General features: G+C 52.0%; 3 protein-coding genes across 3 annotated transcripts in view; 1 reads left to right on the top strand and 2 right to left on the bottom strand.

Annotated features, from left to right (window-relative positions):
* Positions 1–417: 417 nt before the first annotated feature.
* EMWEY_00004340 (hypothetical protein, conserved) lies at positions 418–6,306 on the bottom strand (the record flags this gene model as incomplete). Its single annotated transcript, XM_013477938.1, has 10 exons — positions 418–624; positions 966–1,046; positions 1,720–1,815; positions 2,298–2,890; positions 3,022–3,623; positions 3,857–4,017; positions 4,628–4,854; positions 5,082–5,315; positions 5,482–5,827; positions 5,974–6,306. The coding sequence occupies 10 exons, from the start codon at positions 6,304–6,306 to the stop codon at positions 418–420; spliced, it is 2,880 nt and encodes a 959-aa protein (XP_013333392.1).
* Positions 6,307–8,530: 2,224 nt separating this feature from the next.
* EMWEY_00004330 (hypothetical protein, conserved) lies at positions 8,531–9,537 on the bottom strand (the record flags this gene model as incomplete). The annotated part of the gene is made up of 2 exons (XM_013477937.1): positions 8,531–8,867; positions 9,137–9,537. The coding sequence occupies 2 exons, from the start codon at positions 9,535–9,537 to the stop codon at positions 8,531–8,533; spliced, it is 738 nt and encodes a 245-aa protein (XP_013333391.1).
* A 4,199-nt stretch (positions 9,538–13,736) lies between these two features.
* Positions 13,737–17,533, top strand: part of EMWEY_00004320 (hypothetical protein, conserved) — a gene marked incomplete at both ends in the record, with an annotated part of 33,338 nt that continues 29,541 nt past the window's right edge. The window contains one exon of the mRNA XM_013477936.1: positions 13,737–17,465. Within this exon, the coding sequence (XP_013333390.1) occupies positions 13,737–17,465 (3,729 nt within the window). The remainder of the gene's footprint in view (positions 17,466–17,533) is intronic.

The following is a 17,533-nucleotide window of genomic DNA, read 5'->3' as shown; positions in this document are numbered from 1 at the left end:
ACCCCTCTGTTACCCCTATTGGCTCTCTCTGTTACTAGCGCCGCTGCCGCCTCTGTCGCCGCTGCTGCTGCTTTTGCTGCTGTTGCTGCTGTTGCTGCAGCAGCTGCTGCTGCTCTTTTCTGTCTAATTTATATTAAAATAATTAAAGATCTTCCTTATTTATATATTAATTAAAATAAATAATAAGAGAAGAGGGGAGGATACCCATAATACCCGCCTGCTGCATGCCACTGTTACTACAGCAGCAATTGCTGCAGCCAACTCCTGCTGCTGCTGCTCCCTAGCAGCAGCAGCAGCAGCAGCAGCAGCAGCAGCACTTCGACTGTTGTGCTTCGTCCTTAATTCTTTGCTGTTTAATTATTTTGTTTCTCTGGCTGTTTTATACTATACAACAAACTGCTTCTGCTGCTGCTACTGCTAATCGTGTTCCTGTTGCAGCTGCTGTTGCTGCTGCTGTTGCTGCTGCTGTTGCTGCTGCTGTTGCTGCTGCTGCGAGGGTCGAGTAAGCTTAAGGATAATAAAGCTGAAATCTAAACGATAACAACTCCAACCAACTGTTAATTGTTGCTGCTGCTGCTGCTGTTGTTGCTGCTGCTGCTGTTGCCGTTGTTGCTGCTGCTGGTCCTAGCAACTATAGCTACAACAATAACATAACAGCGCGCTGCAAGCAGAAGAAGCAGCAGCAGATGCTGCTGCTGCTGCTGCTGCCTATATGCAGCTGCATATTGCATGCAAAGCTTATGAACAAACAATGTAACGAGGAGTTGTGTCTCCTGCTGCAGCAAAGTTCTTGCTGCAGCAGCAAATGTTGCTGCAGCAGCAAATTGTTGCTGCAGTAGCTGCTGCTTAGTGCATATGGAGGTGTCTCTTGGCACCTGCTCAGCTTGCTGCTGCTGCTGCTGCTGCTGCTGCCTTTGCTGCTAACGAATGTGTTAGCTGCTGCTCTGTGTATCTCGCGTTATTACTATAAGGCGACAGAGCTGCTGCTGCTGCTGCTGCTGCAGCTGTTGCTGCAGTTGTTGCTGTTGACGCTGCTGCAGCTGCAGCTCTTACAAGGAAGCAGCACACCATATATACAGCAAGGCATTTTCTGCACTTTGCTGCTGTTGTTGCAGCAGCAGCAGCAGCAGTTGCTGCTGCTGCTGCTGCTTCTGCTGCTGCTGCCGTTATCTTTACGGCTTAGGAATTAAACGCTTGAGGCCCATTAACCTAAAAAAACAAATAAATAAATAAATAAATAAAATAAATAAATAAATAAATAAATAAATAAATAAATAAATAAATAAATAAATTAAATAAATAAATAAATAATAAATAAACAAAAGAAATAAAGAATAAATAAAAACAAACAAAATAATAAAGGAAAAAAAAAAAAAAACAACGTAAACCCTAAACCCTAAACCCTAAACCCTAAACCCTACCATGATCGATTAGATGCATGCCATTCAGTAGCAGATAATTCTGCATGCATGCGCTGTGCCTGCGCGGTGTCTCCGTTGTTAATTGCTGCACAAAACCCTACAATCTTCTCGCATCCTGTTGCGCTTAATTCTCCTTGTTGTAGCTGCAGCAGCAGCAGCAGCAGCAGCAGCAGCAGCAACAGCAGCACATAACACATGAGAAACGCCGCACAAAAAAATACCCCATACAGAAGATATACTAAACCCTAAACCCTAAACCCTAAACCCTAAACCCTAAACCCTAAACCCTAGGACGTACCTTAACAATAAGATCATTTACTTTTGTTGATAGATCTTGTGCTGTTGGGCCCTGCTGCTGCTGCACTAAATTATTCAATACGCCCTCAACAAATGCCTGCAGCAGCAGCAGCAGCAGCAGCAAGTGCAGCAGCAGCAGCAGCAAGTGTAAGGAAAAAGTTGACAGCAGCAAGCACACGTACAACAGCAATTTGCGCCGGCAGCAGCAGCAGCAACAGCAGCAATAGCAGCAGTATAATCTAAATAACCACCTGTACCAGCACCAGCACCAGCAGCAGCACAAGCACCAGCACCAGAAGCAGCAACAGCAGCAGCAGCAGCAGCAGCAGCAGCAGCAAGAGTACCTGCTGATCAGGAGGTAAGGTAGTACCATCAGTCCCTTTCTCTGATGCTTTATTGATGCCTAAGTTTGCTGCATATGTACTTCTTGTTGCTCTCTGGTTCTGCATATACACCACACACTCCTGCTGCTGCTGCTGCTGCTGCTGCTGCTGCTGTTGCTGCTGCTGCTGGTGTTGCTGCTGCTGCTGCTGCTGCTGCTGTCCTATTAGTCCTTAATTAATTAGTTAATTGGCTTACTAATTGTGCTGCAGTAGGTATAGGCCAAGGTACAGGCATTCCTCTCTTTACTGGTTGGGCCCCAACAGTAGGGGCACTATAAGGAGGGGGACTAATTGGTCCCTCCCCTAGAGGGTTGACCCCTGGGGGGCCCCCTGTAGGGGGGCCCCCAGCTGGGGGTAGGGCACCTGGGGGGCCCCCTGCAGACGGGGGGACAGGAGGGGTAGGACCTGGATGGGGGGCCCCCGATCCTGGTGCTCCACCCAAGGTATTGGTTGTTGGAGGCATAGGGGGGCCCCCTGCATTGGAGAAGGTACTGGCAGCAGCAGGAGGGTTTGCTGCTGACTGGAGGCCCCCATAAGGTCCAAGAGGAGGAGAAGCAGCAGGACGCAACACGCTGCCACTGCTGCTGCCTCCTGCTGCTGCAGGTCCTGCAGCAGCAGCAGCAGCAGGGGGAGGGGGAGGAGCACCACCAGGGCGCATGAAGGGAGACACAGAATTCATTAAACCTGCTGATGGCCCATCAGTAGCAGCAGCAGAATTCTGAGGGAATGCGCTCCGCTGCTGCTGCTGCAGTTGCTGCTGCTGTTGCTGTTGCTGCAGCGGCGGTGGACCTGCACGAAGCAGACACAAGGAAACAACAAAAAGGATTATAGATTAAAGGAAGCATTACTCTTTTTACTGCTGCTGCTGCTGTTGCTGCTGCTGCTGCAGCACAGACACTGCAGCAGCAAGAATCTCTTACCATTTGAGAGGGGCCCCTGGGGGCCTGTCTTTGGGGGAGGGGGGCCCCCCTGGAGGGGAGGACCAACACTAGGGGGCATGGGGGCCCCTGTAACTGACAGCTGCCGAGGTGGCTGGACTCCACCGAATTGTTGCTGCTGCGGCTGCTGTCTTTGCTGCTGCTGCTGCAGCTGTGGAGGCTGCTGCTGCTGTTGGGGAGGGAACGCCGGAGGGAACCTCTGCTGCTGCTGCGGTTGGAAGCCAGGTTGCTGCTGTTGCTGCATTGGCTGCTGGCTTGGCATCATCGGCCTCACTGGCTGCCGTTGCTGCTGCTGCTGCTGCTGCCGCTGCTGCTGCTGCTGCTGCACCGCAGCCTTAGCAGGCATCTGCGGAGGGGTGAAGCCTGCTCGCTGCATAGCGGTGGGGTTGTTGTAGTACAGCCGCATAGCTAGCTCGAAGGCAGCTGCCTGCAGCGACGCCTCTAGCTGCTGCTGCACCCCCTCTGCTGCTGCTGCTGCTGCAGCTGCTGCTGCGCTGCTGCTGCTACCAACGTTCAAGTATAGTCGCAGCACCAACATCGCGCATGATCCGCATGACAGATTGTTCGCCTCGTCCGCGTATGCACTGCAGCAGCAGCAGCAGCAACACAAACAGCAGCAGCAGCAAAAACAAATGATGCATGCCAGCAGCAATACTCCACAAAAGGCAGCAGCAGCAGCAGCAACAGCAAACCAGCAGCCGCAATGCACAGCAACAGCAGCTGCAGCTGCTACAAAACCTCCCACAGCAGCATTGCTCAGCAGCAACAACAGCAGCAGCAACAACAACAACAGCAGCAGCAGCAGCAAGGGTCTTACAGTGCCACCCTCTCGAAGGCAGGGCACCGAGCCTGGTAGTCTGCTGCTGCTCTGAATACGAGCATCTTTTGTATGGTATTAAGTAGCTGCTGAGAAAAGTAGCTGCTGCTGCTGCTGGTGCTGCTGCTGCTGAGGCGGCGTGCAGATGTCCCTTGCTGCAGCTGCTGCAGCCATATGCTGCATGCAGAAGGGAAGTCTCTTGCTGCTATAAAGCAGAAGAGGGCCCCCTTTAGGTCTCCTGCTCTTGATAGTCTCTCCCCTAATTGTCCTGCAGCAGCAGCAGCAACAGCAGCAGCAGCAGCAGCAGCAGCAAAGCAGCAGCAGCGCAACACAAACAACCAGGGGTTGAAGAAAAAGGCGACTCATCATACCTTAAAAGAATCCTTGTGGTGTAAGGAAGACAATGATATAAATTAGGGTTTAGGGTTTAGGGTTTAGGGTTTAGCGTACTTGTAAGACGATAATAAATATCTTTATCTTTTGCATAACTTCCTAATAATCGTAAACCCTCCCGCCAAGAAGATAAAGGCAGCTGATTCACTAAATTATCCAAACTATCCAGTACTGCATACCCAAACAACTGCAGCAGCAGCAGCAGCAGCAGCAGCAGCAGCACAGACGCAGCAGCAACAGGGCATCAGAGAATTGTAGGGAGAGAGAGAGGCAACAGTGACGGGGACAAAAGGAATGCCGAACAACGAGAAAAAACCAAAGCTGCTGCTCTTGCTGTTGCTGCTGCTGTTGCTGCTGCTGCAGGTGGTGAATCCGCACCTTGAAGAATTCATCCTTCATGTTGTGTACATACACCTCAGCAGCAGCACGCCAGATGGCCGGTCCTTGTCCTTCTGCTGCTTCTGCAAGACAGCCACCGCTTCCTTGCTGCTGCTGCTGCTGCTGCTGCGTCTGAGGTGACGCGGGTGCTGCTGCTGCTGCTGCACCTGCCAGCAGCAGCGCATCGCTTAGGCTGCCCGCCTCCTTGAGCAACTCTACTGCCCCCTCTACACAGCCACCAAGGAGACACTCCCGCAGCAGCGGGAAGGGAGCAACAGCTGCAGCAGCAAGAAGACAGACACACAAATACTTTGCTGCTGTTGCTGCTGCTTCTGCTGCTGCCGTTGGTTTAGAGTTCATCATCCACAGCAGCAGCAAAGGAAGCAACAAAACAGCAGCGACGGGGACAGCAGCAGCAGCAGCAGCAGAAGCAGCAACAGCAGCAGCAGCTCACTCCAGTCAATATCACCAAGCTGAGAGGATCCCTTCTTGCTTCTACGGGCCTGCTCCTTTTGCTGCTGCTCCTGCTGCTGCTCCTGTTGCTGCTGCTGCTGTGCAGCCTCTGCCCACGCCTGCTTCTGCCCCTCTTCATCCAGCTGCTCCTGCTGCTCCAATTGCTGCTGTTGCTGCTGCTGCTGCTCCTTAGATACCTCTCTTTCTTCGGCTCCCCCGAGCTGGGAGAAGAATTCTGCACAGCAGCAGCAGCATTAACAACAGCAGCAGCATTAACAACAACAGCAGCAGCAGCAGCATAATGAGCTACTACTTATACTGCCTAGCAGCTAGCTAGCTAGCTAGCTAGCCAGCTAGCTAGCTAGTAGCTGGCTAGCTAGAAGGGGTTTCCCTATACTTACTCTCGGGGTCAACTGCAGATAAGGCAGGTGCTTGCTGCTGCTCCTGCTGCAGCTGCTGCTGCTGCGGCGCAGATGTGCCATTTGTCATTGGGTAGTTGGGGTAAGCCCCCATTCCGTCCATGTATCTTTGCTGCTGCTGCTGCTGCTGCTGCATATTGTAGTTGTACATGGCCTGCTGCTGCATCTGCTGCTGCATCTGCTGTTGCTGCTGCTGCTCCTGCTGCTGCTGCATTAACATCTGCTGCTGCCGCTGCTGCTCCAACACCGAAGGCAACGGGCGACCTAAGAATGCCTCGAGCTGCTGCAGCAGTTCTTCTCTGCTGCTGCCGCCTAGTGTGGGTGTACGCTGCAGCAGCAGCAAACAGCAGCAGGAGACAGATACACCTATAAGGCTTAATGAAGCAAGGAGAGCAACAGCAGCAGCAGTAGCAGCAGTAGCAGCAGTAGCAGCAGCAACAGCAGCAGCAGCAACAACAGGAGGAGACAAGGTACCCCGTGTAAGATACTAAGCAGTGCAGACCAGACTTCCGTCTCGTCCCTCTCATTCTGCTGCTGCTGCTGCTGCTGCTGCTGCTGCTGCTGCTGCTGCAGCTGCTGCAGCTGTAGTTCGCATATATCTGCCCAACGTTGCTGGCGTATGAGTCCATCAAGTTGTTGCACTTGTGCAGCAAGTGCAGCAGCATGACCAGTTGCTGCTGCTGCTGCTCCTTCTGTGTCTCCTCCTCCTTCTGTCTCCTCTCCTCTTTCTTTAAAGGGACACAAAACAACAGAAGAAGAAGAAAAAGAAGAACCAAAGGCAAGACGACCATCAGAACTACAGTCCATAGCTCGAGGCACCTGCAGCAGCAGCAGCAGCAGCAGCAGCAGCAGCAGCAGCAGCAGCAGCAGCACACAAAGGGATATAAAATAAGTAGTGCTATCCTGCGACAACACCAGGAGGAGACTGCAGCAGCAGCAGCAGCAGGCTGCAGGTGCTGTCAGAAGGCAGCAGGCTAAGAAGCAGCAAGAGCAGCAGCAATAATAATAATAATACAGCAGCAAAATACTGCAAGCCAAGCAGCAGCAACAGCAGCAGCAGCAGAAAAACCAGCAGCAACAGCAGCAGTACCTTGAACCATGAAGGGATGCAGGTACTGCTGCAGGGCCCCATGACCCTTCCGTCCTCATGAGGGTAATAACGATCTGCTGGTCCTGCTGCATGGGGGCCCCCTGATAAGGAGGAGCTGAATAAGGAGGAGACAGATATATCCATTGGTGTTGCTGCTGCATATACACCTGGTGCTGTAGGGGACCATAAGACTTGCATGTATGGCTCTGCTGCTTGCTGCTGCAGGAATACTTCTATGCTGCTGCTGTGCTGTGCTGCTGCTGCTTCCTCTGGTAACCACCAGCACACAAGACGGCTGTCACGACCGCATGTTAACTGCAGCAACAGCAACAGCAGCAGCAGCAAATATAAACAGCATCAGCCCAGCAGCAGTAGCAGCAGCAGCAGCAACAGCAGCAGCACTAGGGAGCAAGCAGCAACATCCAAGAGTGCTCTAGCAACAAGCACATCATAATAATCATAAGCAGCAGCAAACACCACCAGCAGCAAATAGCAGCAGCAGCAGCAGCAGCAGCAGCAGGAACGTACAACCATGCGACTATCTGCAGGACAAAGAGAAGCAGATACAATTCCTCTTGTATGACCAAAAGGAGATTGAGGTGTTGCTTCCTTAAGAGGGAATGTTGCGTTACGAAGGTCCCATAACTGCAGCAGCAGCAGCAGCAGCAGCAGCAGCAGCAGCAACAGCAACAGCAAATATGTAAAAGCAGCAGCACCAAAGTATGCAGTAGGAGGAGGAGGCATAAAGAAGATAAAAAGGAGATAAAAAGGGAATAAAAGGGAGACAAAGGGAGAAAGAGACAAACAAAATAATAAGAACACACTAAACCCTAAACCCTAAACCCTAAACCCTAAACCCTAAACACCCCACTTAATAAAACCCCAACGGGGTACAAAAGAAGAAAAAAAGAAGATAAAGAGTAGACAAATAATAAAAGAAGGAAACAAACAAATAAATAAATAAAATAAATAAATAAATAAATAAATAAATAAATAAATAAATAAATTACCTGTGGTGAAGGGTTTCTATCATCATCATAACAAAGTAATAATTGTGTAGGTTGGTTAGGTAACCATAAAACAGCACTAGGCCGGGAATGACGGTGCTGGGGGTCACAGAAACTGCAGCAGCAGCAGCAGCAGCAGCAGCAGCAGCAGCAGCAAGAGCAACAGCAGAAGCAGAAGCAGCAAAACATCATTCCTCATGCTGCTGCTGCTGTTGCTGCAGCAGCAGCAGCGATAGAAGTAGCAAACAGAAAACAGCAGCAACACCATCAACAGCACCACCGCCACCACGACCATCAACAGCAGCAGCAGCAGCAGCAGCAGCAGGAGCAGCAGCAGCAATTGTACCTAATTGCATGCTTCCTCTGCTTAAGGTCCCATACAACAGTTTGTCCGTTGTTTGTTCCCGTCGCGATTATATGAGCAACAGAAGAGTTCCAACTTAGACAAGTACATTCACAGTCTTCTTGTGCTGCAGCAGCAGCAGCAGCAGCAGCAACAGCAGCAGCAGCAACAGCAGCAGATGCAGCAGATGCAGCAGATGCAGCAGCAGCAGGAACGGGGGATAAATACATTAAAAACCTGAAGGTCTAGCTAGCTAGCTATCTCTACAACTGGCTTCGTACCTAGCTAGCTAGCTAGCTACCTAGCTAGCTAGCTAGCTACCTAGGTAGCTAGCTAGCTAGCTAACGACCCCAATAGCTAGATACTCAGCTAGCTGTTGGCTACCTATTAGCTAGCCTTCCCTCCATGCCGTATGCTAGCTAGCTAGCTAGCTAGCTACCTGCCCACCTACCTACCTACCTACCTACCTACCTACCTACCTACCCACCCAGCTATCTATCCAGCTAGCTATCTAGCCAGCTAGCTAGCTACCCTGCTAGGTAGCTACCCATCTAGCTAGCTCGGTAGGCAGCTAGCTAGCTAGCTAGCTAGCTAGCTAGACAATAAGATGTATATATAAATATTACCTGGTTTATGTGCCAGTGCCTCTGTAGGTACTTGGCAATCAAGGATAGATAGTCCTCCGTTGCTGCTGCCTGCAGCAAGAAGAGAATTCTTTAGAGGACTAAATTGTAAGGCCTGGATACGCTGGCCTCGTTGGACCGATACAGTCTGTAGGAGTCCTACACCAGCACGTAATAAACTGCTGCTGCTGCTGCTGCTGCTGCTGCTGCTGCTACTGCTGCTGTTTGAGCTGCTGCTACTACTACTACTGCCACTTGGTGGTGTCGTTGATGATGATGAACCGCAAACCGCATCTCCACGAGCTCTGCAACACATAAACCCTAAACCCTAAACCCTAAACCCTAAACCCTAAACCCTAAACCCTAGAAATAGGAAATATGTTTATGTTATATATACACCGTAAGGATGTAACTCTTTATGTTGTTTATGTTGCCTGTTTTGTCAATATACACCGCAAATAAAGGATAACGCATCCCCGTATACACACACAACGTCATGCAACAACAACAACAGCAGCAGCAGCAGGAAGATCCACAGCAGCAGCAGCAGCAGTAGCAGCAGCAGCATACTCACCTGAGGATCTCTGCTGCACTCCATAGAGTAACATCACCATCAGACATTCCTCCTGCAACTAGGGGCCCCACACCTGCTGCTGCTGCTGCATCTTCTGCTGCAGCGCATGCAATACACTGGAAGGGAGCAGGAGCAGGAACGCATGCAACAACGGGAAGAGAAGGAGCAGAAGAAGAAAGATCAACGCATGCAAACTCAAGACAGGGATCAACACCCATGGTACCCAATGCAAGCAGCTGTGTTCCCTTCCCTCCGCTGCTGCAGCTGTTGCTGCTGCTGTTGCTGTTGCTGCTGTTACTGCTGCTGCTGTTGCTGCTGCTGCTGCTGCTGTCCTGCTGTAAATTCAACCCCGCAGGGCACCAGGCCACCGCGGCGCTGCGCGTGAGGTGCTTGAGAGCCATTGTGAACTGCAGCAGCAAGAGGAGCAGCAGCAGCAGCAGCAGTAGGAGGAGAAGAATAACAAAGACAACTGCAGAAAGAAGAAAAAAAAAGAATATATATATAAATAAATATATAAATGTATATGTATATATATATTATTTATACACAAAGATATACTCAGACCCCCAAGGGGGCGCCTGCAAGAAAAAAGCAGCAAAAAGACAGAGCTGCTTAAATAGATGACAAAGAAAAAACCTTAAGAAAGAAATAAGTTGGCAATTAATTTGTCAGCGCCGACTTGCTGCTGCTCCGGCTACCACACCGCTCCTGGCTGCTGCTGCTGCTGCTGCTGCTGTTGTTGTTGCTGCTGCTGTTGATGCTGCTGCTCCTCTTCTTCCTCCTGTGATGCTCCTGCTACTGTTGCAGCCTGTGCGCATATCCACCAGATCTCTCTCTCCTCACCAATTTTCTTTTATGGCAACTTTTTGTTTACAACTTCTTAAAGACAACAGGGCGTCCCCCTCTTATCGACCGCCTTCTTGCTGCTGCTCCTGTTGTTGCTGCTGCTGCTGTTTCCTGCTGCTGCTGCTGCCGCCGTTGCTACTGATGCTGCTGCATCTCTACTGCCGCTGCATGCCTCAGGCGTACGTTGCGACACTCAGCAACGATACTTTCCATATTATATTTATTTACTTGTCTATTTAAATAAAAAGACAAACAGCAGCACAGCACAATGAATGGCCTCTGCTGCAGCAGTTCTGCTGCTGTATAGAGAGGGGCCCCCCAGCAGCAGCACCGCTTCACGTGCTGCAGCAATTTGCTGCTATGATGTTGATTGTTCTATTGGCTGTCTCCTATTTCTTCATATTTTTTCTTGTTTGTATTGACCTCATAGATATCCCTTCAGTTCTGTAGAGGGGGGCTCTTTCTATAGCCAATGGGGTTTAGGTGTCTTTGCTGCTAAACGCCTCTAGAGGGACGCACAGGAGCGGCGGAGACAGCAGCAAATGCAGCAAAAAGTAGCTGACATCTATATGCTGACCTCACCTAGGCAAATATTCATTTTTATTTGTTTGTTCCCTACTAAAGAGAGGGGCATTGGTGGGGTTACTATTGGGTTTGTGCATGCTGACTGCTACTATCTGTATCCAACGGCATATAACAAAATAGAAATAATAGGTCCCCCGTAATTAAGGCCGCATGCATCGCTTCCTTGTGAGTTGGAATAGGGGCTATGGAGGAACTCTTAGGGTAGAGGTAAAATATTGAGCGCCAGCAAAGAAGTACACAGAGGAGATGACATTCAGGTGACTTCAATGGTGCTACTAGTTTGTCAGGGGCAACAGCACACAAATTGTAGCTACTTTGCCAGAACAGCGCAGGCAGAGAGGAGAGGGTTCCTGCTAAGATGGCAACTTTCTTCTATGTACACAAGTGGAGGACCTCTCAAGCGTGCTTGTGCTGAGGTCTTATCCAAGGATTATTGCGAGCTGTGGGGAAGGCAGAGTAGTTTATATGAAATTTCCCTAGATTTGCTTGACCTCCTTCCCCAGTTTGCAGGCCTCCTGAGCTCAGCAGCCCAAGCGCCTGGGGTCGCGGGAAATGAGGCAAACTACAATGAATTGCAACGCAGCTTGCTGCTGCTCAAGGTGCAGGGCAGCCCCAATACAAGCATAAATAAGAATTATTTGCAGTGATAACAGGGCAGATTGATGTTGGGCGCATTTGCTTGCCTACTGTCCGTCAAATCGGGCAAGATGTGCCAAGTCCAAACAGTTTTTCTAACCCAGCATGGTCTATGCTGCATGTAACAATCTCTTCGCGAATTATGGCACTTTGTTTGCTGCTGAAAGAGAATGTGCTCAGCCCTGTACGTCGTCCCTGGATACGTCCCTGCCCGAGGTCATCATTCACAGCCCCAACATACATAGGCTCAATATCTGGATCGCTTCCAAACCTGACCTATTCCATCTCCGGTCTGGCTGTATATCTGTACGTTTCCCTATCGTTGGGGCAAGACCATTTCACCATCTCTCCAATGTGAGATGTTTCACCTCTTAATTCCCTCTCCGCTGCCTAGCCTACTACCGACAACTTTCCTCGGACGAACCACTGGTACAGGAATCCCATGTCAATCGTGTGACATCTGTTCGCTTGCGACTATTACTTCTCAATACAGCGATTTACCTGTACGTTTTGCTTAAGCGTGTTCAACCCTGCCATAGCCCGTTCCCGTACCAACCTACTAATGAGCCTGTATTGCTGCTGCTGGCGGTTTTTAATTCAACAGAAGAAGTTGATGGCTTCTGCACCGTACAATAACTAACACTGAGGGGGAAAGTGCTACAGCCTCGGTGAGTGTGACAAAGGGGAAGCACAGTGCAACAATGAGACCACGAAGCAACGCACAGCAGTCAGGCAACGAACAACGCAACAACCAACACTTACAGAAATCGGAACTTAACACCGAACAATTGGGCAACAAACGGCCAAACAGCAAACGACTGGACTGCATACAACTAAAATACGAACAACCAGATAGCCAACAATCCAACAACCAACGACTGTTAAAGTACTCCATGTACTGCTGCGTCTCCCTGCGTCAGTAATAAATGCTCCTAGAAACTTCTCCTCAAATTCTTCTGCTAAGCTGGGGCACTTGTTTTCTCCTCGGGAAGAATGCTAATAACAAGGGCAAATAAGTAAGGATGTAACTTGCTGTGTTGCATTTGCTGATCCGCTCGTCTTAAGAGCAGCAAGAAATCCAACACGAGTTGTGGGTCAAAACCCCCACGAGAGGAAAACAATATTCAGCATAATAGGGGTAACAAATTCAACACAAATGGAGCAGCAAACTCAACACCAATCAGCAACAAATCCACCTCAGGTGTGGATTTCGGGGGTGCTGTAAACGGCGGTACATAGAGAGTCTAACAGGGGAGAGCAAGGGTAGAACAAAAACATGAAATAAAGACGATGAGGTAAGGATAAGAAGATACGTTGCTTTGTTTAAGTTTGTTGTACAATAGGAACGGCAGATGTAGTGTATGCAGCTCCAACAGGCGCTCCTAGACACTCCTGGGCGCTCTTATGTTAGTAGAGATAACGAAATCAGCTACGGAGATACAGCTCAAGCCTTATACTTGAAACCTTGCATATAAACCCTATGCAAAACCCCACACAACCCTCTAGGCCTTCTTGCTGCTCCTTTGTTAAAATAGCTGCTGTTGCAGCAAGGAAGCAAATGCACGGAGTCTAGTAGAACAAACCCTGTACTCAGGCGTCTCCTATCCATAATTGCATTCAACTGAGATAAGGGTTTAGGGCTTAGGGTTTAGGATTTAGGGTTTAGACTTTGATGGAGCGGCGGCGCCTCTCCACAGTCGGCCCCCAGGCACCGCTCAAGACGTCAGCGGGCGACGGGGGTAATGAAATAGAGGAGAGGAGGAGAAGTAGAAGCAGCATGCAGTAATAAACGTTTAAGTAAAGGAAAGTAGTAGCTGAAGGATGAAGATAATGCAGTAATAGTGGCAACACCCTCCAAAACAGAGCAGTAAACGGAGCAGCAGCAGCAGCAGCAAAACTGCTGCTGTTGGTTGCGCTGGCATCCCTTTATCAGCCCCAGAAAGCGTTGCGTTGTTTGCCATTTCTTTTTTCTTCCCTATCGTTTTGTTCGCGTGAGTCTTGTATGTTCCTTTGAAGTGTATGGGCAGCAGCTGCTTCTGCTGCCCATACACTCTGCTGCTGGCTCCGTAGTGTCTCGGCAGCTCACTCCGTCGGCGCGCAGCCTTCTGGCCCTGCCAGTCTGCTCAGCTATTTCTAGCAGCAATACTAGCAGCAGCAGAGGCGGCATCCGCAGTAGCAGCAGCATCAGAAGCTGTAGCAGCAGCAGCAGCAGAGCCCCGAGTAAGGTGCCGCAGCAGAGGGCACCGATATACCGCTACGGCGGGGAGGATACGGCCGAGGCCCAGAAGGTTTCTTCTTTACCTTGGCTGACCATTGAGGGACCGTATAATCCGCAGGGGCCCCCTGCATGCACAAAGCGGCTTTGCTGGCGCAGCAGCAAGGCTGCCGCAGACAGCAGCGGCAGCACGGGTCTTCGTGGTGCTGCTGGCGTGCAGCCTAACAACCTAGGACCTTGTGCGGTGTCTCTTTGCAGAAACAGCACCGGCAGCAGCAGCAGTAGCGACCAGCAGCAGCGGCTGCTGCACCAGCAGCTATGCCGCCCCAGCGGGTTCCCTCGCAGCAGGAGACAGCGCCTCCTGATACGCAGCCACCTGCAGCAGCACCAAGTGGCAGATGGGCCCTTCAAGCATTTGCTGCAGCATTTGAACAGCAGGCAGTGGCAGCATCTGCTGTAGGTCCTGCTGCTCCTGGTGCTGTTGCTGCTGACGAGGATGCGCAGCCGCGAACGCTATCAAGCGGCGTGTCTGCCAGCGCCTCCAGCAGCAGTAGTCCCAGCAGCAGCACCAGTGATGAGAGCAGCAGCAGCGGGAGCAGTATCAGCAGCAGTTTATCCTTGGCTGTAGCCACTGCTGCTCTTCAGCTGCCTCCACCTTCCCAGTCTCAGTGGCAGTTCTATGAGGAGGAAGAGTGGGGGCCCCCTGGGGGGCCCCCCCTTAGCCCCGGTGGCCGAGAGGCCCTGGGGGCCCCTAGTAGGAGGTATGGGGGCTTATTAATGATGGAGTCTTTAGGGGTAGGATTGATGAAGAGGCCCCTCGGGTTGCTGCCGCCATGGTTTGCTGCAGTGCCGCGGCTGCTGCTGCAGCAGGAGCTCGCTCTTATGTTTACTGTTAGTGTCAGCAGACCTGTGTTGGAGGCATTTACGGAGGTGCTGCTGCAGCAGCAAGCAGCAAGAAAATCCGTGCTGCAGCGCGGGAATCCTTGGCTGCAGCGAGCGGTTGCAACGCCACCACCAGCACAAGCAGCAACAGCAGCACCACCCCTCCAACAGGGACTTGTTGCAGCTGCTGCAGCAGCTACTGCGGCCCCTCCCGCTCCTGCTGCTGCCGCGGCTACAGCACCAACGTTGCCGGGGAATGCAGGGGAGACAGCAGGAGCAAAAGGGGACGAAGATCCAGAAACAGTGACAACGTCAACAGCAACAGCAGCAGCAGCAGCAGCGCAGCAGCAGCAACAGCACCTGCTGCCGCCTAGAAGGGTTCAAGGTGGCTTATGGGGAGAGGAGGCCCCTTACGAGGCTGCAGACCCCTCATTACAGGCAGCAGCAACAGGGCCTGCTGCCAGTGGTGCTGCTGCTGCTGCACCAAGCGGTAAGGAAGCTGCAGCACAGGCGATTGTTGCTATAGAGCGGAGGGCAAGGCGCCTGCTGCAGCAGCTTCGTGTCAGTCCGCCCTTTAGCCTAGGGGCCCCCAAGACCAGTGGAGGCCATTGGGGGGCCCCTGTTGCTGCTGATACAACGCAGCAGGAAGCGTTAGAGCTGATGGAACTGCTATGGAGGCACATGCAGCAGCGTGGAGGCACAGTAGCAGCAGCAACAGCAGCAGCACGTGTAGCAGTCAGCGAAGCAGCTGTAAGCTCTGGGATAAGGCACGGGTCATTGCGAGAGTTGCTGCTGCTGTTGCTGCTCTGTCTTGCTGCAGTGCAGCAGCAGCAGCAGCAGCATCTCGACGACACGGGAGGAGAGAGTTCGACCGAATCGCCTTCTTCCGTAGATACAGCTACAGCAGCAGCAGCATCATCAGGTGCAGCAGCAACAGCAGCAGATGCAGCAGCACCAGATGACGATGTTAATACAGTTGCTGCTGAGGGAGCAGCATGGGGAGATGCAGCACTGGAGGAGCTGCAGATGTTGTCTCTCCTAAAGGATTTCTCTTGGTCTCTTAGGGTTGGTGAGGATGGTGCAGCAGCAGCAGCAGCAGCTGCTGCTGCTGCTGCCACTGTTTCTGCGACAAGAGGCCGCGCATTCCTCGTCGTTAGTGGCAACCCCCGCGTTGTGACGTGGCGGCCCCACAGTCCGGCGCGCGAAGGGCTGGAGGGTGGAGAGCAGCAGCAGCAAGCTGCTGCTGCTGGAGGTGCTGATGCTGTTTCTGTTGTTGCTGCACTTGCTGCTGCTGCTAGCGAGCCATCAGCAGCAACGCATGATGGTGTTGCTACTCTTGGTAGAGCTAGCGACTCGGGTGCCTCATCAACAGAGGAGGAAGGGGAGTTGTTTCCTGAGGTGTCTAGACAGCCAGCAAGCGCTGCAGCAGCAGCAGCAGCTGCTGCTGCTGCTGCAGTATCTGGCGAGCCGGAAGACGAAGGGGACTCGATTATGTTGTTATCTCCCTTTTCCGCTTCTGTTCAATCCAATCGTTCTTCTGCGCAGCAGCAGATGCAGATGCAGCAGCAGCTGGTGCTGCTGCACCGGCAGCTGGAGGAGCAGCAGCAAGACACCTATATTATACCCGGATGGACAGGACTAAAGGCTGCAGTTGTCCCCCCTGGCGCGATCTGCTGCGTGCGGCTGCTGCAGCAGCCGCAGCAGACACGACTAGCATATTTATCGTTACCTCCAGGGAGCGATTTAGAGTGTATGGACAGCTCAGCGCCTCCGGAGGAGCGGCGACGACACTACTACAACAGCAGCAGCAGCAGCAGCAGAATGCAGACAGCCTTGTGGCTACCAGATGGACAAGGATGGAGACCCCCCATGTCTTTACGTGATGAGATCTTAATGCTAACAGCAGAGGAGACATTATCTACTACTTATGTGCTGCTGCAACAGGGACCCCGCCCGCTGCAGCGACTGCAGGATTTGCTGCCTCCTTTGGTGCCTGCTGCTGCTGCTTCTTCTACAGCTGACGCTGCTGTTCACACCTACATCCAACAGCAGCAAAACGGCCAGCAACAACACAGCAGCCCCCATGCTGCGGCTGCAGCAGCAGCAGCTGCTGCAACGCGGTTGCCTGCCAATGGCGGGGAAGCTGGTGCAGCAAGGAGTGGTGCTGCGGTTGCTGGTAGCAGCAGCAGCAGCAGCAACGGTGGCGATGTTGTAGAAGCTGCAGATGTTGCAACACCAGGTGGTTCTGTTGGCGGTGGTGTATGGGAAGGTAGTGAGAGTGCCTCTTCCTCTACAAACAGCAGCAGCAGCAGCAGCAGTGGTAGCGGTAGCAACAGCAGCAGCAGCAGCAGCGTACGTGAAGAATGGTTTGCTGCTGCTGAGACAAGGGAATGGGTACGACAAGGTGTTCATGTCTGTCAGCTGCGCCTATCCGAGACACTAACAGCAGCAGCAAAGGTAGAGGGAACCGATCCCCCTCCTTACCCCTTGCATGTATTTCAGGTAGGGGTTGCCTTATGCGACGCACAGGGGTTCCTCTATGTTGTTGATGATACCCCTAGACCATCATCCCCACCAGCAGCAGAACAGCAGCAGCAGCAGCAACAGCAGCAACAGCAGCAGCAACAGCAGCAACAGCAGCAGCAACAGCAGCAGCGTGTAAGGAGGCAGACGCTGCGGCGGTGCGGCAGACTAGAAGGGCCTCTTGTAGGGACACCCGGATGCTGCGCCATCAGCAGTAACGGAGAAACATGGGCAAATGTCTTCCTTCATAGACACCATCAACCTTCTGCTGCTGCTGCTGCTGCTGCTGCTGCTAATGGGATTGGTGCTGGAGGTATAGCTGCAGCTGACATCAGCAGCAACGGCAGCTTCAACACCAGCAGCAGCAGCAGCCCTGAGCGGACCCGGTTGGTGTCTGAGGAGGAGGGATCATTTCCTATGGGCGTCTCCTCCTCCTCATCATCATCGTCATCGTCAGCAGCAGCAGCAGCAGCAGGGAGGGACCGTTGGCGCTGCTGCAGCAGAGGAGACACAAAGACACTGCAGCGTCTTGAGCAGGCATTAGCAGGAGGAGACATTGACGGAGGGAAAAGAAGTTGGCGATTTACTTTGTTGCTAGATGCAGATAAAGGAATATTAGTTATCTTTGTAGGAGGAAAAAGAGTGCGTAACATTAAGACCTGCATATACACCCCAACTGCAGCAGAAGCAACGCAGAGACCACAATATAC

This window comes from Eimeria maxima, genomic scaffold, assembly GCF_000499605.1.
Source record: "Eimeria maxima Weybridge genomic scaffold, Emw_scaff23, whole genome shotgun sequence".
Taxonomy (NCBI): Eukaryota; Apicomplexa; class Conoidasida; order Eucoccidiorida; family Eimeriidae; genus Eimeria; species Eimeria maxima.
Note: the sequence above shows the minus strand (reverse complement) of the source record. Positions and strands in the feature narration are given on the sequence as shown.